The sequence below is a fragment of the Podarcis bocagei genome (assembly GCF_964188305.1).
Source record: "Podarcis bocagei genome assembly, chromosome: 7".
Taxonomy (NCBI): domain Eukaryota; kingdom Metazoa; phylum Chordata; class Lepidosauria; order Squamata; family Lacertidae; genus Podarcis; species Podarcis bocagei.
Genome location: NC_138132.1, coordinates 16,950,301 through 16,971,537, shown reverse-complemented (window position 1 = coordinate 16,971,537; position 21,237 = coordinate 16,950,301). Strand labels below are relative to the sequence as shown.

General features: G+C 45.6%; 1 protein-coding gene and 1 pseudogene across 4 annotated transcripts; one reads left to right on the top strand and one right to left on the bottom strand.

Annotated features, from left to right (window-relative positions):
* Positions 1-686: 686 nt before the first annotated feature.
* On the bottom strand, positions 687-19,951 carry LOC308590103 (chemerin-like receptor 1). 3 transcript variants are annotated; one of them, XM_081199783.1, is made up of 3 exons: positions 19,882-19,951; positions 18,303-18,401; positions 687-2,687 (listed from the first exon to the last, which is right to left on the bottom strand). In XM_081199783.1, the coding sequence occupies exons 1-3, from the start codon at positions 19,917-19,919 to the stop codon at positions 1,580-1,582; spliced, it is 1,245 nt and encodes a 414-aa protein (XP_081055909.1). In that variant the 5' UTR covers positions 19,920-19,951; the 3' UTR covers positions 687-1,579. The 3 variants fall into 3 exon arrangements, with proteins under 3 accessions (XP_081055909.1, XP_081055908.1, XP_081055910.1); XM_081199782.1 differs by lacking the exons at positions 18,303-18,401; positions 19,882-19,951 and adding an exon at positions 10,384-11,410; XM_081199784.1 differs by lacking the exons at positions 18,303-18,401; positions 19,882-19,951 and adding an exon at positions 10,343-10,501.
* On the top strand, positions 5,684-6,005 carry LOC308591726 (small nuclear ribonucleoprotein F pseudogene; annotated as a pseudogene). The gene has a single exon. The product of its transcript is annotated as a small nuclear ribonucleoprotein F pseudogene (transcript).
* Positions 19,952-21,237: the final 1,286 nt, after the last annotated feature.

The following is a 21,237-nucleotide window of genomic DNA, read 5'->3' as shown; positions in this document are numbered from 1 at the left end:
TGAATACAAAATATACTGATCCAATAACATATTAGTAAGTGCAAGTCTTATCCACTTCGCTAAAAGGTGAGCAGCAACGTAAGAAGCTAATGCGATTACCAAGGGCCTGAGTGAATACAAAGGTGCCAGGTGTGTCTCCTTGGGGGACAGCATTCAACAGACAGCGGAGCCACCACTGAAAATACCTATTTTCATTCACCTTCTGCACCTTCCTCAGGTGGGGCCTACAGAGAAGGCCTCTGATGAAGATGGCAGGGTCTGGTCTGGATAAAATTTCGGACAATCTTATCTGCATGGATTTTTTTCTGATCGTCATCTCGCTCCTTGATCTCGATGAGGTTGGGAGTTTCAGTAAAAAACACAAACACTTCTCACATATTCTAACTACTATGGATATATATATATATATATATATATATATATATATAGAGAGAGAGAGAGAGAGAGAGAGAGAGAGAGAGAGAGAGAGAGAGATTCTATGCATTAATACTCATAAAGTTACCAGTACAGAAACGGAAACGTACAATACATAGAACAGTAAAAAATAAGCCTTTAAAATGTACAAACTTGGGATCCAAATGCACCTTAGCTTTAAAGCAGGATCATGCCACTTTAAACAGTCATGGCTTCCCCCAAAGAATCCTGGGAAGTGTAGTCTTTCAGGGCGCTGAGAGTTTTAGGAGATACAATTCCCAGAGGTCCCTGGGAAATGGTTTTGGTTGTTAAACCACTCTGGGAATTGTAGCTCTCTAGGGGGAATAGGGGTCAACTGCCAACTCTCAGCACCCTTAACAAACTACAGTTCCCAGGATTCTCTGGGGGAAGCCATGATTCTTTGACTGTTTAAAGTGGCATGGTACTGCCTTAAAGGTATAATGCAGTTGGGTGGGGTCTTGGTTTGTCCCTCTGGGGCAGGGGTTCTCAACCTGTGGATCCCCAGATGTCGTTGGACTACAACTCCCATCATCCCTGAGCTCTGGCCTTGCTAGCTAGGGGTGTTGGGAGTTGTAGTTCAACAATATCTAGGGACCCACAGGTTGAGAAAGGCTGCTCTGGGGTTTCCCTAGAGCCAGCAAACAAGCACAAGAAATCTCCAACTGTAACTAGATAATTAAGACTGTCCCTTTTACCAGCTGCCTAAATTCTGTGTTTCTGCAATACTACACTCTGCAGGATAGTTCTAGAGTAAATAATATTAGCTTCCCATATCTTAAAGGTAAGATTTGTACTTTGATAATGCAAGCCATCCCAGCGTACAGCTTACAAAACAGCATAGACCTTGGTTGCCTCCAAGTGCCGAGCCACCATTTTGCTTCAGGTTATTCCCAACCCGCCATCCCAAAACCACTGTTTTGTACTTGGCTGTGAATGTGGGGTGGGGAGGGAAGACTCAAGGATCAGGGCGGAGAAAAGACTAAAGCAGGGTTTCGCAAACTTGTGTCTCCAGCTGCTGTTGGACTACAACTCCCATCATCCCTAGCTAGCCGGACCAGTGGTTAGGGATCATGGGAACTGTAGTCCAACAACAGCTGGAGACACAAGTTTGTGAAACCCTGACCTACAGTTTCCCCCTTCTGCTCTAGACAAGGTGACACTCTATCTCCAAACTGGATTTGCTCTTGGTTAACACCTGCGCTGAGGTCTCGCTGAAAGCATTCTCAAACGCTGCAAGGACCGACGTCCTCAGCTTCTCCCTGAAGTCGTGCCCTACAAAGACATACAGGAAAGGGTTCAGGCAGCTGTTGACATAGGCCAGACCTGAGGCCAAAGGTACCCCCACCACCAGAACGGTCTGCAGCCAGGGCGTTACTGTGGTGACCGACATCTCCAGGAAGGAGAAGACGTGATAGGGGAACCAGCAAATGAAGAAGGCCAAGACAACTGCCATCATGATCTTGAAGGGTCTGCCTGAGCGTGTGAGGCGGCTGCCCTTCAGCCTGGCCGTGATGATGCCGTAACAGAACAAGATGATGGTGAACGGCACCAGGAACCCAACCACAAAGCGGGTCATCACCATGGCTCGGTGACGATCCTCTCCCAGCTTGGCAACCTCCTCCGAGTCCAGGTCATCCGACAAGGCAAAGTTGTTGTAGCAGTGGGTGGTATTCTCCTCGCCGGAAGAGCTCCCGGTGTCCCGGAAGAAAAAGTATGGGGAGCTGAGAGCCATGGCTGCTAACCAGATGCCCAACGCCACCATAGAAGCCAGCCGGGGCGTGCGGTAGTTCTGGGCCCAGACGGGACAAGCCACAGAGACGCAGCGGTCCATGCTGATGACAGTGAGTAGGAAGACGCTGGCAAACATATTGAGGAAGGCCACGGTGGTGTTGAGCTTGCACAGAGCCTTCCCGAAGGGCCAATGGAAGCCGAGGGCCATGTAGGCCACACTCAGCGGGAGGAAGAAAGTGAAGACAAAGTCGGCCAAGGCCAAGTTGAGGAACCAGACAGTGTTGACAGTCCTCTTCATGCGGAAGCCAGTGACGAAGATAACCAGGCCATTCCCTATCACCCCCAGCAGGAAGGCCACACTGTAGAGCACCATGGAGAGCAGATGCATGGAGTCGCGGAGGCCGCTGTTGTCGTCAAAGTCAGGATAGTCCTCATAGTCTCCATAAAGGCTTTCTTGTGAGGTGGCATTGTCAGCCATTTTGGAGAAAGAGAACTTGAGCAAAATTGGGGTGAAGGGTGGCCTGTGGGAAAAGGAACTATGGTTTGAAAGGCATGGAGTAACATTATACACATACTGTTTGTTGAATGAGTTGGGTAAGAAAAAAAATGGCCAGGGCATAAGGGCTTAAAACAAGGCTGGAGAATCTGTGGCCCTCCAGGTCCAGTTGGACATGGATGCCCATCAGCCCCACCCACCATGCAAGGCACAGATTCCACACTCTTGACCTGAAATGATTTACTCAGGCTTGTAAATGCTAGCTGCTGACTGGGTTGTTTATAATGATCGACAATTACTTCCAGAGACTCGCACAAGCAAAATCCTTTCACCCCACCCTGTTAAGTCATTGATGACTCGTGTTGGCATATTTGTTTTACCCACAACACCATTTTCTGAGCCACTGCTATGGACTGCCGCCATATTTCTAGACTTTTTCAGCAGTCCTGAGGACTGGCAACTTGGGGGTTGCTTTTAAAAAGCCTACTGGCAACTTGGGGGTTGCTTTTAAAAAGCCTACTGGCATCCTCAAGAAGCCAATTTTTCAATCAAGCATTAGACCATGTCCACATTTCCCCAGAATCCTGTAGGATATGCACACTGCTTTATTACCTAACTTCTGAACAGGGGTTGAAAATAAGGACAGAAACTATATACGACAGACATGTGCAATTGGTCCTCAATGGGTTTTTATCTGCTTCTGCTTCTTTCTTTCTTTACAAAAGGCAGCCTCAGTGGAAGGACAGATGCTGTAAGTGGCACCCCTCCCTGGACCTGCCCATTTCATTACTACTGCCCATTTATTTCACATCTCCTTTTAGGCAAAGCAAGTGGAAGCTAAGAAGGAAGAGAGGCGTTCAATTTTACCTAATTTGTGGTTCTCAATATGATACACCAGCAGCAGCCAGCAGCGTGCCCTCCAGATATTGTTGGATGACAACTCTCATTTAGCCACAATCACCATGGTCACTTGTCAGTGATGACGGGCTTCGTATTACATTCAAAAATGTATTACAGTTGGGGAAATTGCTTGCAAAAACATGCATATTAGTCAAAATGTGTGAGTTTAGGACAAATCCACATGAAAACGCTGTTGAATTTTCATGAGGATTCTTTTTAAAAATCCAGAAATTGCTGCAGAAGAATGGTGAACTGAATTTAAGATTGGAAAAACGAGAGACTGAGTAACCTAAAAGGACCGGTCTGCCCTATCTCTAGGGGAGGCTGTTTCCCCTTCTATCACAGCTTCATGCTAAGAGGGGCACAGTCAACATGTCTCCACAGCAAGGCGGAGCAAGTCCTAGGGGCTCCAGGAGTTGGCAGCAACCCACTTCCTCGAGTATAAGCCTTGTTGGGTACCCAAGAATCCTGGCCCTGGACCAGAGCTGTCAAGCGTCCCTTATTTGGTGGAACAGCCCCTTATCCCAGCGCCATGTCCCGCTGCTGTCCCTTATTGATGAGGCTTCATTTGGCTGCTGGCTGGGCTTTCTGCCTTTGGCTCAGAGGGGCTCAGAAGTTGAACATACCTGTGCCCAGAAAATCCCTTATTTTGGCTGCTGGTCCCTTATTTTCAAATCTGTAAGTTGACAGCTATGCCCTGGACACTTGCTCTTCCCCAGAGGCTACAAACTCAAAATGGAAATCCTGTATCGGGTGGGGGGAGTGCTTTTAAACTCTTTCCACAGATGCCATTTTCCATTTTTTTAAAAGCTCCCCAAAAATATGTTTTTGGCCCTGCAAGGAAAAGCTACAGGTTCCTAACACACTTAACATTTTCAGAACTGCTTTTTTCTATCTGCTCTTCCCAGTGTTTGGGATTTATCCAAAAGCTAGAGGATTCAGCGCAGATCCCAGAGAAGGAAGATGAAAAATGCCACAAGCAGCTATACACCGTTTAGCCACTAAGTGGAAGTAGAGATTTAAACTAGCAGCAAGTTTCTCTCCAACTTCCCAAGAGTGCTGTGCACCTTCCTAGCATCTGCCTTGCGCTTTCCAACAAAGCTGGATATCGTGACGGAACCAGTTTCACTTTCAGGAGAAAGATCCATAGGGAGCTATTATTTTGTAACGGTGCTGGCAATTTTTTTCTCCAGAGTCTTAACCTTACAAGTCCTTGGGACTGAAATGAGATTGAAAGCAAGGCTCGTTTGTAACTGGATACACTCCTTTCACCTAAAGCTATGCTTTCTGACTGAACTCTTCCTCTAACCCATAGGTAGGCAAACTAAGGCCCAGGGGCCGGATCCAGCCCAATCGCCTTCTCAATCCGGCCCGCAGACAGTCTGGGAATCAGCATGTTTTTACATGAGTAGAATGTGCCCTTTTATTTAAAATGCATCTCTGGGTTATTTGTGGGGCCTGCCTGGTATTTTTACATGGGTAGAATGTGCCCTTTTATTTAAACTGCATCTCTGGGTTATTTGTGGGGCATAGGAATTCGTTCATTCCCCCCCCTCCTCAAAATATAGTCCTGCCCCCCACAAGGTCTGAGGGACAGTGGACTGCCCCCCTGCTGAAAAAGTTTGCTAACCCCTGCTGGATGGGGTAATGTGGGACTTACAAGCCCCCATCAGCCCCAGTCAAAATGGCAAAACAGGACGGGGCTCCTGTTCCTTTAATACTTGTGTCGATAGGGGAGCTTCAGCAAGTGTATCTCTGTAAGCACAACTCTTAAAGGGGCAGGAGCTGTGTCCCATTCATTTATTTCAGCTAAAGTTGGGCAAATTGATCAATTTCAGGTTTTTTGTTGTTTCCAAAATTCTGTTCTCCACATTTCACGAATTAACATTTTCGAGGCGAAGGGGAACCCTCAAGAAAATTTGCCAACATTTAATGCAAATTTCTCCTAATACACACATTTGTATGCAATTTTGACTAATGCACGGATTTTTGCAAAGCAATTTCCACCCCCACCCCACCCCCAATATAATGCAGTACACTTTATCCCAATATATGCATATTTGCACACATTACTTGGCTGAATAACTGCACTGCAAAATTCAGAAAAGTACACATTTAGTCACTTCCGTGCTTTTTCTTTTTAGAGCTTTGGCAGGCGCATGTGCTGCCCGCATGTAACTTTTTTGTTGCCGCAGCCACCCTTAGGTTGGTCTGGTTGCTATGAGTCTGGCTCTCAATCCAAAGCCCTTCCTTCAACAGGCTGACTGAGAAGTCAGTGATGGTGAAGCTGAAGTGGGGGGTGGAATACAAAGGCTACCTCATCTCCGTCGATGGCTACATGAACATGCAGCTTGCAAATACAGAAGAATATATTGATGGTGCATTATCTGGACACCTTGGTGAAGTTCTGATAAGGTGCAATAATGTCCTTTAAATAAGGGGTGGTGAAAGAAAGAGGAAGGAGGAGGAGGAGGAGGAGGAGGAGGAGGAGGAGGAGGAGGAGGAGGAGGAGGAGAAATGAGAGAATAACTATTTTGGGGGGGGAGGTGTTGTTTTTTAACTGTAATAAGAAATTTAGTTGTCCAGTTTTGTTGGTTTGCTTTTCAAAGGTTTTGTCAATTAAAATTTTTTATGGCCAAAAAATAAACATTGTCACTGAAGAAAAATTACCACTATGGAAGAAAAATAAACATATTATTTCTGACAGTTAAAAGAAAAGAAAAGAAAAAGGAAGGAAGGAAGGAAGGAAGGAAGGAAGGAAGGAAGGAAGGAAGGAAGGAAGGAAGGAAAGTACACATTTCAAAGGATGGCTGTGTTTCAGTTTGCTTATTGTTTCAGAAAGTGCTAATTAGGTGGGTACACCTTTACATTTCAACTGAATCAAATCTCTCCTCCACCCCTAGTTTCAACAGGGCTTGCTGAAAACTTCAATGTGCATAGATTTTCCTCTGGAAAAAAGGACAAGAACAGCAGAGGAACGCTCGGTTCAGAGCCACAGACCCCAAAATATCATCTTTAGCCGCAGCAAAAGGATTTGTTTTGCACATGTCTTGCAGGACTTCACATTTCTTTTTCTTTCTTTCTTTTTTGGTCTGTTAGTGCACCAGATGCCATGCAATTTGAAACTTTCCTTTGGCCAAGTCCAAAACTGCAGTGCATCTGCCGTGGTTGGGGTGTTCTATGGGTTGCATAGTCCAAGTGATCATTTTGCAAGGTTCTCGCCAAATTTATTTTATTCATATGTTTATTTAAAATATTTTTAGGATGCCTTTCTGGGCAAATGCCTGCCCAAAGTGGCTTAAAGACAAAAGCAACAACTGAGGAATAGAATAATAATAACACAAAAAGATGCCCTAGTGTTGGAAGGTTTGAAGAATTGGTGGGTCAGAGAAAGAGGAGAGGGAAAAGAGGGCAGGGCAACATCCGAAGATGATCATGGAAGGGTTGTAAACATGGTGCCCACTGTAGAATCATAGAACTGCATAGTTGGAAGGGACCACGAGGGACATCTAGTCCAACCCCTGCAATGCAGAAATATTTTGCCCAACATGGGGCTCGAACCCATAACCCTGAGATTAAGAGTCTCATGCTATACCAACTGAGCTATCCCATATACTGGGGTTGGGTAGCGTAGGGCTGATGTCACGGACTCCAACTTCCATCATCCCTGACCATTGACTGGGCAGGTTGGGGCTGATGGGAGTCACAACCCAGAATCTTTGGAGGGTACTGGCAACCCCTGCTGTTATCCATCTATGTCCCTGGAAGAATGCTCATAACTACAGGGTTGCACCATCAAGAAAAAGAAAGAAGCCAGCAAGTGTGGTTTGCCTTGCCCTGCCCTACAGAAACGAACAGAATTATAGCAGAGGCAGACAGAGTTAGGATGATCGGATATCCTACTTTACCAACGACAGTCCTCTGTTGAAACCAGGCCAAGTCTGGTTCAAAGATACAGCACTGGGTTGTCCCCAACTAAGTTCTAAGCAGAGAAGACCCCATGGAATGAATGGGCCTAAGTTCTTGTTTTTTTTGTGGAGGGGGAGAAGGGAGGGCTTAATGAAATCTGCAATGTCCTACTGCCAACTTCTTCCAATTTCAGCCAAACCGCATACCCGTTTGCCTTCTAATAAGAGTTGCAAAGTGGGCAGGAACCACGAAACCTAAGGTGGGTTGATTTGCCCTGCTACCTCCCTCTCACCCACCCACCTACCCCATGTTACACCACCAATTGAATCCTCCTTCTCAGTCCTTTATTTGACCCAGAGCTATATGGGTAGCCTGAGCAAGATAAGGACGATGATTTCAAATGATTATCGATAGACTAACAGGAAGGATCTGGAACCGACGTGATCAAAGATTTACAGAAGATTGGATGAAATTTATTGAATATATGCAAAAATTAAGTGATAATCAGATAACGTTTGTAAGTTTTAAGGAACCTCTGTGAAGAGAAAAGGTAGGAATATTGTTAGATTGTAAAAAATTAATTAATAATATGGTGGTGTAATTTAAATTTAAGAAATGTGGAAAAAGTAAGTACTAGGAAGGTTTTTCAGGCGGGAGGAGGGAAGTCAATAAGGAGGAATTTGGATGTAAAAAAGATGTTTTGGATGTATAACTTGTTATGGAAAAAGAATAAAAAATATATTTTTAAAAAAAAATATAAAGATTTCAAATGATTATCACCTTTCACCCTACAAGTCCAGAATGGATTGGAACAATTCTTAAATACAAATAACTCACAACTGATGGACATTTTACTCGCACGCATTCAGCTTTACACTCTTGGCAAAAAAAAACCACAAACCATTAAAAAGGGGGTGGAAAGGGGCTGAATGTTCAGAGGGGCTTCTGCAAAGAATGCCCCATCGTGAGCCATCATCCCTCGAACTTCTGAGGTCAGTGGAATGTGAGCACTTTAAATTGGGCCCAGAAGCAAACTGGCAACCAAGGCACCTGTTTTGAAACAGCAGCTAGTCACTGCATTTTGGGCCACTTGAAGTTTCCAAGTAATCTTCAAGGGCAGCCCACATAGAGATTTGAGGCACTCCAAGCCCGAGCAGGTTGAATAAGGGACTCTGGGACTTCAAGACTCTCATGCAGCACTGGGGTGAATAAGAAACTGGGAACGAGGAGCCAATACTAGCCTCACGGGGCAAAATGAGGGGGACGTGCAAAGCGGTTTGGCAATCACAATTCGATTATGGTGATTGTGCCACATTATGGCACTCAAAATTGGGAGGCATGTCAATAACGCTAAGTGCGTCTGTTACACTTTAATTTCCCCCCACAGTTTTTTTTTTTAAATTTTTAGGGTAGATTTTTAAAAAATGCATTCTGCTTCCACAAAGCAAACCTACATTTATTTTGCATTCAGAAAAATTACAGGCAAACAGCATCAATAATAGACTTCCGACTTATTACAGGTGGAGCTTGGGAAATGCAATTGTGCCAGTCCCCAGAGCAGAGATGGGGAAGCTGTGCCACCATCCCCCAGACCTTTTTGGACTGCATCCCCCAACATCCCTGACCACACTGGCTGCTACTGATTGGAGTCCAATAACACATGAAAGAAGAAGAAGAGTCTGGATTTGATATCCCGCCTTTCACTCCCTTTAAGGAGTCTCAAAACGGCTAACATTCTCCCTTCCCTTCCTCCCCCACAACAAACACTCTGTGAGGTGAGTGGGGCTGAAAGACTTCAGAGAAGTGTGACTAGCCCAAGGTCACCCAGCAGCTGCATGTGGAGGAGCGGAGACACAAACCCGGTTCCCCAGATTACGAGACTACCGCTCTTAACCACTACACCACACTGGCTCTCACACTGGGTCACAGCTTCCCCACTCCTGCACTAGAATCTCAGGCTATGGCCAGGAAGACCTGAGTTTAGGATTGCATGAATCTCACTGGGGGACCCTGACTTGGTCAACTTGCACTTTCAGCCAAATCTCCCTCGCAGGGTTGTTGTGAAGGTAATAAGGGAGGGAGCTATGTGCTGCTAACTTTCAGTGCCCCACAGACTGCTCTCAAGTCAGATCCCACTTCCCTGCCTTCTTAGGTAAAGGTAAAGGGACCCCTGACCATTAGGTCCAGTCGCGGACGACTCTGGGGTTGCAGCGCTCATCTCACTTTATTGGCCAAGGGTGCCGGCGTACAACTTCCGAGTCATGTGGCCAGCATGACTAAGCTGCTTCTGGCGAACCAGAGCAGCGCACGGAAACGCCGTTTACCTTCCTGCCGGAGCGGTACCTATTTGTCTACTTGCACTTGGACATGCTTTTAAACTGATAAGTTGGCAGGAGCAGGGACCGAGGAACAGGAGTTCATCCCGTTACGGGGATTCGAACCGTCGACCTTCTGATCGGCAAGCCCTAGGCTCTGTGGTTTAGACCACGGCGCCACCCGCGTCCCTGCCTTCTTATCTACACCCAATCCAGGGGGTGTCATTGCCAGCCAGCTTCCTCCCCCTTAGCCTCAGTGTTGTCCAGTGTTTTGCACCTCAGCATGGAAGAGGATGGAGATGAAAAGTAGAGAATTAATTGGCTCCACCAGCCATTAGCTCTGGCTCCACCTACTGTTAGGCTTCTGTTTCGGCCCTACCATTCTCCAGTACACACCACCCACCACTGCATGCTGCAATGAGAAGGAACAAGCAAACAAACAAACAAACAAACAAAGTAGGAGCAATAACAATCTATAAACTTCCTGAATGGGTGTTCAAACCCTACATACCACCCCACCAACGATGCTACCGAAGGGAAATTATATCAGCCCTACCTTTGAGCCCTTATCTCCCTAAATCTTTCTGCTTTTCTCACCTTCCTGGCCTCCGTACCTCTGGTTCTGGGGCTCTTCGGGGACCTTCTGTCTGTCTCTGAGCTCTCTGAGAACCGCTGGTCCCTTGCAGGCTAGAGAGACTCACAGGTTGGGTGTGTGCATTCCTAGGGAGATGGAGAGTCCGGACGTGTGGCTTGAGGGATCGTCCATTACCCGCAAACCATTGCTCAATCACATTACTTTGGCAGCCTGCAGAGAGCTGGCACTGGGATTGCAGCAGGGGCAGGCTTAACCCTTTAACCCCTGGGCTAAACAACGGCTCGGCGCAGCACTGATGTTCCTCACAGCCCACCTCAAACATACTTGCCGGTATTGGCAAAGTCTCGGCACCCCAGAACAGGAGCTAGTATTATATCAATCATCCAGCCCAGTTAATTGCTTCCAGAGGGTGAGGTGAGCTAGAGGTCATAGCCCATACCTAGCATAAAGATCCCTTCCCAAACAATCACCTTTCAGGCAGAGGTCCCAGAGTAAAAATCAGACTTGTTTGGTTGGGAGAGCTCCGTTCTCAACTTCAGCTTGCAAAAACAGAGTAAATTTCAAAAGTAAAAAAAATAAAAGCAGTGTTAGGGTTATTGAATGGATTTTCAAATGTACTGGATTGATCTCAAGGAGTTTGCTTGTGCATGTTAGGACTTCCTCTGTGTCAAAGTTTGGCATGGCTTAGTTTCAACTTAAAAAAAGGTATGTGTTATATACTAAGCTTGGATCCTAGAACAATAGGCAAGTAGGATCCTAGAATGCAACAACTGATTGGCTTGCAGGAAAACACCAATCAGGCTCCAGGAGGAAGTTAATCAGCCTATTAGGCTGGTAGGATCGTAGAATGCAACAACTGATTGGCCTGCAGGAAAAGACTAATCAGGCTCCAGGAGGGAAGCAGAATCAGCCAATCAGAAGGGACTCATTGTGTAAATAATGTATATAAAAGCCTGAGGTTTGGGGGGCAATTCAATCACTGTTTTACAAGCTGCAATAAAGAGCATGAAATCACTACAGGACTCCAAGTATATTTAAGTATGTGTCCCACCGAAGGAGGGAGGTAGACCAGGGCAACAGACAGTTCTTGTGTTTCTAGAGATGATGAATCATGCTTCTTTCTCCCAGAAGGTCCTGGCACATCACCTAACAGAATGCCTGCTATCCATTCCCACATTCTGCCTTGAAGGCACTTACCAGTTACAGGCTCAGGCGTTATCATCAGCCTTGTTTCTTCTCTCTATTTTCCCTCCATTGTTGACCTCCATTGTTGACCATCTAGCAGTGGGGAGTCTCCAACCCGCAGTCTGAATTAGGCCCACAGGGCCATTTGCCCCAAATGACACTCGCCTGCCCCATACCTAGGAATGGGGGTGAAGTTCCGTTCGCATTTAAAGTCAATGCTACCTGTCAGAGCTGCTTCCAGATCCTAGCTCACAGAGGATCACGCTAGCCAGCGTTCACTTTATAAAAGTCTTTATTGAGTTACAGTCTCCATTCTCAAGCTGCTGCGTGCAGCTCTACGTCTTATGGGTTAGACCGGCGAAGCTCCGTCTGAGTCTCCGCCTCCTGTACACCAGCTTAATACCCTAGCCTTACTCCACCTTTTCCGCCTGACCGTTCTTCTCTGGGTCCCTCTGCCCCCCGCTGTCTCTTCCTTCCTGGACTCTTCTGACGCGGACCCCCCAGACCCTTCTGTCTCCTTTAGGCTTTAGGCTTTAGGACCTGGCTCCCTTTCCGGGCTGCTTACTGCGCCACCTTCCTGTGCATTTGAACTTGACGCGCGCGCCCAACCTTCCACTTTCCGCTTAACCGTTTCTTCGCTCCCCGATGGAGGTGTGGCCACTCCTGACTCATGCCCTCCTCCCTGCTGCGAGCTGCCAGAGATCGGTACCTGGTGCCCTTCCTCTCCACTGCGCTCTGTTGGTGACGCTGGCCCCGATTTCCAACTGCTGCCCTCTGAGCCCCCTCTGGACCCTTCTTCCTGGGGTGTCCCCCTAGGCTCCCCCCTTGCCCTGGCCACTGGCGCTCCTTTCTGTGAATCTTCCGATTCACTGGAAAGACTCGGAGATCTCGGGTCGTCGTCATCACTCATCTTTTCTTCGGCCTCCTCCCCCTCGCTCTCTGTTTCCTCCCTTGCCCTCACCTCTGCTCCTAAACCCCTGACACTACCTAATTCACACTTTCTGAAATGCCAACCCAAACCCAACCATCCTTCAGAAGTCGCCCTTCTCTGAATTTTGCAATGCGGTTCTCCAGCCAGGAAACAGGTGCAAAAAAAGAAGAAGCAGCAGCATATACTGGGGTAAAGAGTGCATAAAATTGCAAATATTGGTGAAAATAACCAAAGTAATGCATTGTATTAGGGGAAGCTGCTTTGCAAAGATGTGTCCATTAGGGGAAATGCACACCAAAATGCTGATGAATATTTATTTTAAAAAATATGTATTTAAAAATGCCAACAGATTTGGAAAAATGCAGAGAAATCAAGTTAAAATTGGAAGAATGAGAAACTAAAATTGATAGGCCTGCCTATCACTACCCACAACCAATCTCAAAGGGAGCCTTCAAATGTACCAATCCCTGCCCAAAGTGAGATAGATAGATGATGATAGATAGATAGATAGATAGATAGATAGATAGATAGATAGATATCAGCAGATTGGTGCTAAATACAACCCCTGCTGGAATCAAGACCCCCTGAGTGCAGCCAGACCCTGTAGAAAGTGGGAAACGCAATCAGTGCCAATCAGTTGAACAGCACTTGACTGCAGCTCCCATTGTGATGGACTGCAGGAATCGTCCTTTGAAGCTCCACATGAATTCAAGCTGGTCTGCAAAGAAAGGAATTGGGAGCACACTTGGAATATTCTCCCAACTCTTTCCTTCGAAGCCAGTCCTCCTGCCGTCATGGTGGCCCACGAGGGCGGGGCTGCTCAGAATCTACCCTGCCAGCTGGATCTTTTCCTTCGCCCCTGACGCAGAACTCTCCTGGAGAACTCCAAAAATCACACTCTGTCTTTTTGACTGTATATTGGCTGGCCTAATAGAAGTATTGCTCTAATATGGGTTTTGGAATTTTACTTGCGGCCCAACGCAAACAGATGGTTGAATAATAATCAGTCTTATTACGCTTCCATGTCAGTTTTGCATGTGTCAGTTTCCACCCTGTTTTTGCATTAACCTGCCATTAAAAAACAACAACATATCAATACAAAGCTTCATATTTAAATGCAGCCATGACTGTTTAAAGGGGAATGATACTGCTTTAAATGTATAGTGCAGATGAGTAGTAGTAGTAGTAATAATAATAATAATAATAATAATAATAATAATAATAATAATAATTTATTTATACCCCACCCATCTGGCTGGGTTTCCCCAGCCACTCTGGGCAGCTTCCAACAAAATATTAAAATACAATAGTCTGTCAAACATTAAAAGCTTCCCTAAACAGGGCATCCCTCCTAATATGGACATTTTTAATGCATTTTTTCCTAATGTTCACCTTTTTTGCAAGCTATTTCCCCTAATGGAAATGGTTTTGATGTATAAATTTATTTTAATTGCTTTAATTACGAGATTGTTTTACACATGTTTTACCCTTGGCATTTTTACAGCTAAATCACTTCGGGATGTTTCATAGGAAGTGATTCACAAATGGAATGCAATAATATAATGCTTTTGTGGATGTTTCCTTTACTGATAAATGCATTTCCATGCATAATTGACCCTAACCTGCTCATTCTTATGCACATTCTCTTGCTTAGAGATCTGCGTCACAAAAGTACGAATTTTGCAGGCCATTAAAATTCAAGCCAAACTGAATTCCTTCCCTATCCCTAGTATGTTTCCAGCTGAAACAAAATTGCTTATGCTAGTGGCCAAATGATGGGCATAACGCCTGCAGTGAAGACACCTGGGCAATTGCAATAGATACTTTTGTAATGAAGCAGGCAATCCTATAGACAAGAATCTGGTGTAAGTTAAGCAGGCATAAAGTACATCAGATCAAAACTCCATTCACTGATGGGTGAGTCCCCCTAAGCCTGGCAGAGGGAAAACAATCCTTTAAAATAGTGTTATAGTTACACCACCTTTTCACTGGCTTAGCAGGTCATGTGACTGAGCTAAACAGGTTCAGGATCCAGCCTAAGTCCCTCCTCTCTGGTCCCAAAATGCCATGCCCCTGCAACGCCCCCTTTTAAGAGCTTATACAGTGGTGCCTTGCAAGACGAAATTAATTCGTTCCGTGAGGTTTGTCGTCTTGCGATTTATTTCGTCTCGCGAAGCACGGTGTCGGGAAAGTTTTGGAAAAGCTTCAAAACTCACCAAAGTCTTTAAAAACCTCAAAAAAGGCTACCACACCGCGTTCTATGAGTTGCTCCTCGAAGTCAAGTCGCAACTGTATTAACGGTGTTAAGAAAAAGGAAACAAACTTGCAAGACGTTTCCGTCTTGCGAAGCAAGCCCATAGGGAAAATCGTCTTGCGAAGCAACTCAAAAAACAAAAAACCCTTTCGTCTAGCGAGTTTTTTGTCTTGCGCGGCATTCGTCTTGCGAGGTACCACTGTACTTCCATAGGATGGGGAATATATATTGGTGCATCTCCAGTCAAGCTGAGGGTGGGGCATTAATGCTAGCATAGCCCAGCTGCACAGGAAGATCCCAGCTCCACTGGAGATCCATGGGACCCTCACTCCACTCATCCCAGTGGATCTTGCTGTAAGATTGGTGCATGCTCCAGTTATCTCCCACTTGGACTACTACTGCAATGCGCTCTACATGGGGCTACCTTTGAAGGTGACCTGGAAACTGCAACTAATCCAGAATGCGGCAGCTAGACTGGTGACTGGGAGTGGCCGCCGAGACCATATAACACTGGTCCTAAAAGATCTTCACTGGTTCCCAGTATGTTTTTGAGCAGAATTCAAAGTGTTGGTGTTGACCTTTAAAGCCCTAAATGGCCTTGGTCCAGTATACCTGAAAGAAGCATCTCCAGCCCCATCATTCAGCCCGGACACTGAGGTCCAGCTATGAGGGCCTTCTGGCAGTACCCTCAGTGCGAGAAGTGAGGTTACAGGCAACCAGGTAGAGGGCCTTCTTGGTAGTGGCACCCATCTTGTGGAACGCCCTCCCATCAGATGTCAAGGAAATAAACAACTACAGTGGTACCTCAGGTTAAGAACTTAATTTGTTCCAGAGGTCCGTTCTTAACCTCAAACTGTTCTTAACCTGAGGTACCACTTTGGCTAATGGGGCCTCCTGCTGCTGCCGCGCCGCTGGCGCACAATTTCTGTTCTCATCCTGAAGCAAAGTTCTTAACCCAAGGTACTACTTCCGGGTTAGCAGAGTCTGTAACCTGAAGCGTCTGTAACCCAAGGTACCACTGTATCTGACTTTTAGAAGACACCTGAAGGCAGCCCTGTTTAGGAAAGTTTTTAATGTTTGATGTTTTATTGTGCTTTTAATATTCTGTTGGGAGCTGCCCAGAGTGGCTGGAGAGGCCCAGCCAGATGGGTGGGGTATTATTAATAATAATAATAATTATTATTATTATTATTATTATTATTATTATTATTATTATTATTAAGATTGCTCCCTTGGGGGGGGGGGGAATCACAAGATTTCTTTTTCTAGAAACAGGTGTACATGTCCTCTCCTCCTTCAAATATGGTAATTTCAGCATCAACTTCCCGAAAATGCCATGCACGATTCTTGGGCTCTTATCCCCGGCCCCAGGAAGACAGCAACGCCTGGCAGCTAGAGCTGGGGCTGGTTGCCAGGACACGGGCCCACTCACAAACAAGGCAAACAGAGCAGCCACAAGCTCAGAGCTTTTCTGACCACAAGCCCCAGCTGTGACAAAGCCAGGCTTCCCATGGGCAAAGTGGCAAGCAACACCCATTTGAGGCTCCGTGACCAGAATGGCTCAAGCATTACGATCAGTTGTGGGGTTGCTGGGTTTTTTTGTTTTGTTTTGTTTAAGTGGGGGAAAATCAATCATTAAGAAAATAAAGCCCAGACATATATAACCTCCCGCAATTTGCTGTGCCCAAGGAAGTTCCCGGACATTCAGAATCAGCTCTGCACTCTAGGATAAACAGTGAAGCCACCAGCTACTTACTGAGTCCAGACAGATGGATTTTCACTAGGGAATCAGAGGGTGGCAGATGGGTAACAGAGAGTCATCCCAAACTAATATTGTTCTAACCCAGTTTATCGGGGATGTTGTGGGACCTCAAGGAATGGAAAGGGGGGAGCTGGGAGATGAGCAGAGGAGAGCAATAGCTGAGGGTGGGAAAGGACAAGAGAGCTACCCTTCAAAGACAGTGTGGAGTAGTGGTTAGAGTGCTGGGCTAAGATCTGGGAGATCAGGGTTCATATCCCCACTCAGCCCCAAAGCGCGCTGGGTGGCTTTCAGACGGTCACTGTCTCTCAGCCTAGGTTGTGAAGATAGAATGGAAAGGAGGGAAAACCAAATTTGCCTCGTTGAGAAAAGGGGGGCAGGGATATAAATGTAATGATTATTTTTTTAAAAGGCATTTTGACATTCTCTGCAAGTCTGAAAAAGCTGCTACCCCATAAGAATTCTTAGGTCAGTCGGCCATAATTATAATACATGATGACGTCACTGAAAGCATTCCATTGATTAATTCATATTGGGATGCCTGCTAATTGCTTCTTAGCCCCTCCGTGTCTTATATTCTGTATTGCACAGCACCGTCCCAGTGTAATACTTTCCTTACTTCCTGTCTCGTTTAAAATAAATTTTTAGACGTTTATTTATTTACTTGTTGAAAAGCCTAAAAGGACAAAAAGCCGTCTTTGAGCATCGAAAAACTTCCCAGAGGGGTCGCCCAGAGGCACATCTCACTCGCCATAGGTGAGCTGCTGCTGACATACCTGTTTTAAAGGCATCACAGACAGGTGCAGACTGGGCTTGCATTGCAGGCTTCAGGGGGAAATTGAAGCAGTGGTTGGAGAAAGCAAGCATTTGCCCAGATTCCAGGGATTAATCTGGGTGAGTCTGTTAAGCAAAACAACAAATACAAAGGAGTCCCCTAGCACATTAAGAGATTAACGAAAGCATTTCAGCCAAAAACTTTATGTGGACCGTTGCCCACTTCACCAGATGTATCAAGTGTGACTCTCGGTTGATGCACACACAGAGGAAGGTTATTACGCAGCGAGACCAGATGGCCCAGCGGAGTAAGAGAGCAGACCTTTAACTCTTCTCGCTGGACCGCCTTTTCATTTGTGTGCCGTGTAGGGATGTGACTTTTGCATCCTCTCTTTCTGGCCTCGCTTCGCAATAACGTTTTCCCTGGCAAGCTCGCGTTTCCTCTGCCTGTTTGGTCACGTCTGCCAAACCTGATGCCATAATAAATTTGTCGGCTTTCAAACATTTTCCAACTTCAGGTGGGCCTTCATGGGAGGAGTAGCATTGCCAGGTCCTTACCTGAAGGCCATCCTATAATTCTTTTCCAGGAGGGATGACAACTACGTATTCTTTTTGCAAACAGCTTTGAGTTGTTTTTTATGATCAAGCAGTACAGACCCTCCAATTGTCCCTATTTTCCAGGGACGTCCCTGATTTAGAGAAGCCGTCCTGGTTTCTGATTTGACCCTAGAATATCCTGCTTTTCCTTAGCACGTCTCTACTTTCATTGGAGAAATGTTGGAGGGTATGGAGTTATCCAACCCCCGAACTGTCTGAAGGCAATTCTGTATAGGGAATATTTTTTTTAAAAAAATGTTTCATGTTTTATTATGTTTTTATATGTACTGGAAGCTGCCCAGAGTGGCTGGGGCAACCCAGTAAGATGTGTGAGGTATAAATATTAAAATTATTGTCGTGGAATGGGAGAAATGTTGGAGGGTATGGCAGCATATAAATAAATAAATAAATAAATAAATACCTTATTTGCCGAGTGAGGGCATAGGGTACCCCACCACCACCACAACGACCACCACTTCCTGAATACCTGGTCTGGACTCCACAAAAGTTGTTTTTGCTGCTGCAGTGAGAAAACCAAAGTCTCTATGCTGCCATTACTGGCACAAACCATAATTAGAGGGCTTTAGTGCTGAGAAGGCAGAAGGCAGGGAAACAAAAACATGAAAATAAACCAGTCCTCCCCCTTCGCTGCTGACAACCCCAAATGCAAACCTCTTGCAAGCACCGCTTCCTCAGACAGTGTCCCTGTGTTCAAGCGGGCCTGATCCCCAGGTAGGCATTACTTAGGTATTCAGCCTGCTGCTGCAGTCCTGTACCCACTTACCTGAAAGCAAACTCTGGAGAAATCAATGGGTCTTCCTTCTGAGAAGACACGCATAAGATTGCATGGTTAGCGCGCTATATTCCAACAAGTCTCAGGGAGGCGACAGCCCAGACAGCAGCATAAATGCCAACCTCCCTTAGCTCAACTGTACAGCGATGGTTATTTATATGACTGTTTTTCCAGATTTCTGCAAGCTGCAGTTGGCTCCCTCCCTGCAAATTAAAACTGAAGGCACACTTCGGTCTTACACCTGTAACACTTTTCATTGCCCAGGGGGTCACCTGCCCCCCATATTGCTGCATGACTCATTGGAAGGGGTGTGTCTCCTCTGAGGTTTAAACTACGTATTACAGAGAGTTCTGTGATTCTTTACTTCTTTCTTTAACCCCCAACAGGCCAGGGCAGACTGTGTCTGAGTTGAAGGATGGAGAGACATGGAACAGAGAAAGCTCATAGCTTGGGAATTATTTCTGTTAGGCAATTTATGGCGCAGCAAAGTGTTTGGCAATGGTCTGCAATCACTATGCCCTGAAGACAAGCCGTTCTCTAGTACCTGCTAACAAGAGGCAAGACCTGATCCTGACTCAGCCTGCTGGCTCAGGTGCCTTCATTGTGAAGTTGGTGTATTCCCTGGCATGGTATATATTCTCTGTAATGCTGATAGCTGTATTTAATAGTTCAGCCCAGATACTAAGGTCCAGCTCCGAGGGCCTTCTGGCAGTTTCCTACCTGCGAGAAGTGAGGTTACAGGGAACTAGGCAGAGGGCCTTCTTGGTAGTGGCACCCACCCTGTGGAATGCCCTCCCATCAGATGTCAATGAAATAAACAACTATCTGACTAACAAAGACATCTGAAGGCAGCCCTGTTTAGGGAGTTTTTTAATGTTTTAAGTTTTATTCTGTTTTTAGTCCTTTGCTGGGAGCCGCCCAAAGTGGCTCAGGAAACCCAGCCAGGTGGGCGGGTTGTTGTTGTTGTTGTTGTTGTTGTTGTTGTTGTTGTTGTTGTGTTGAATTGTCAGTGACTTTGTTTGTTTATGGGGCGGGATGGAGGAGATTTTTTTGAGTTTGCGGATTTCATCAGCATGCTCTTCTAAAATATATGTGCTGTTTTATGCAAGTCGCTTCCGGGTGCACTTGTTTCTGTTGATCAAGCAATCAATTTTGTTAAATAAAATAAACAAATAATAGAGAAGAGGGTGGAACTTTGGAAGGAAACCTTGGGATGAGAATAGCGGTGCTGCAAAGCCTGCCCATGTTTTCATTTGTGGAACATCAGAGGCATGCCTTAGGGCCGGATGACACATTTCCTGAGCTGCAGCAACAAGTCCTCACAGCCTAAGAGGAGGGGAGGATGTGGTTGACCCCAAACTGGCTATGGCTGAACATCAAGGGCCTGAGGAGTTCCAGCAGGGCTCACCCTGGATCCAGCTCAGCTTGCAGCGACGCTGCTGTGTCTCAGCCTCTTCCTCCCTCGCTCCCTCTCTCACACGCTTGCCAATACTAACCGCTAAGTCTTACTAACCTGAACTTGCTGCCTGGAAGCAGAAATTTAGTCCAAGCAGATTCAGGACCATGGCCACATTCACACCATGCATTTAGAAGACTACGATACCACTTCAAAGAGTCATGGCTTCCCGCAAAGAATTCTGGGAGCTGTGCTTAAGAGTCATTGAAAGACTTCATCTGCCATTCTTCTCTGGTCGGAACTTTATCTTCTTTCTGGATGAAGTTAATAGACTATGCTAAAATGACCGGAAGATTCAGAAATCAGGAAGAGCACAATTTTAACAAGGAGTGGGGAAAATTTATAACTTACCTTCAGTTGAAATCCTTAGTAGGATTGGAGTATCACTTGTAGTTTAAGGGTCGATTTTGGACACAATGGAGATGTAAAAGATTTGGATCATCATAAAAGATGTGGGAGGATATGATTAAAAATAGGACCCACAAAGGGGAAGATGGAAGTCCAGGAGATTCCTTGGAATCTTGTTTTTACGATTTATGTTTGATATATCTCTGTAAAATTTTCATTTGAAAATTTCATTTGAAAATATATATATATATATATATATATATATATATATATATATATAGACAGACACACACACACACACACACACACGTTGTTGGGAGATGCCTATTTATCCTAAAATGCACATTTTAATATGAGTTTTGGAACAGAGGTTTTTTGCTTTTGAATTTTTTAAGTCGAGAACTTCTATCCAAAAATTCGCACTAGTACAAAATCCAAAGGATAAATACATTGCAATCCGCATATTATTCCTAGAAATGTGGATCAGATCATCTCACATCAGAATTCCCAGGAATCAAATTCCTCCAGCGTCCTTACTTCCAGATAAACATGGATGAGATCCGGTCAGATACAACTCACTCTGTGTTGAATGTTGCTATCACGGGATAGAAAAATACAAGTGCTCCGGGATTCTTTTGGCTGGGGTGAGGGATCCCCTGTGGACAGGAGATAGGGCACACACCCAGGAGCCCTTCGCCAGATGACTAAATGCCTTATTCCTTGGGAAAATATTGCTTAATTATGAGTGCAGAGGCAGAG

Coding starts and splice junctions, on each gene's coding strand:
- LOC308590103 (XM_081199782.1), bottom strand. CDS start 10,703: ATGTTTGAGGTGGGCTGTGAGGAACATCAGTGCTGCGCCGAGCCGTTG. Junction 2,688..10,383: donor GAGGTACGGAGGCCAGGAAG/GTGAGAAAAGCA, acceptor CTTTTCCCACAG/GCCACCCTTCACCCCAATTT.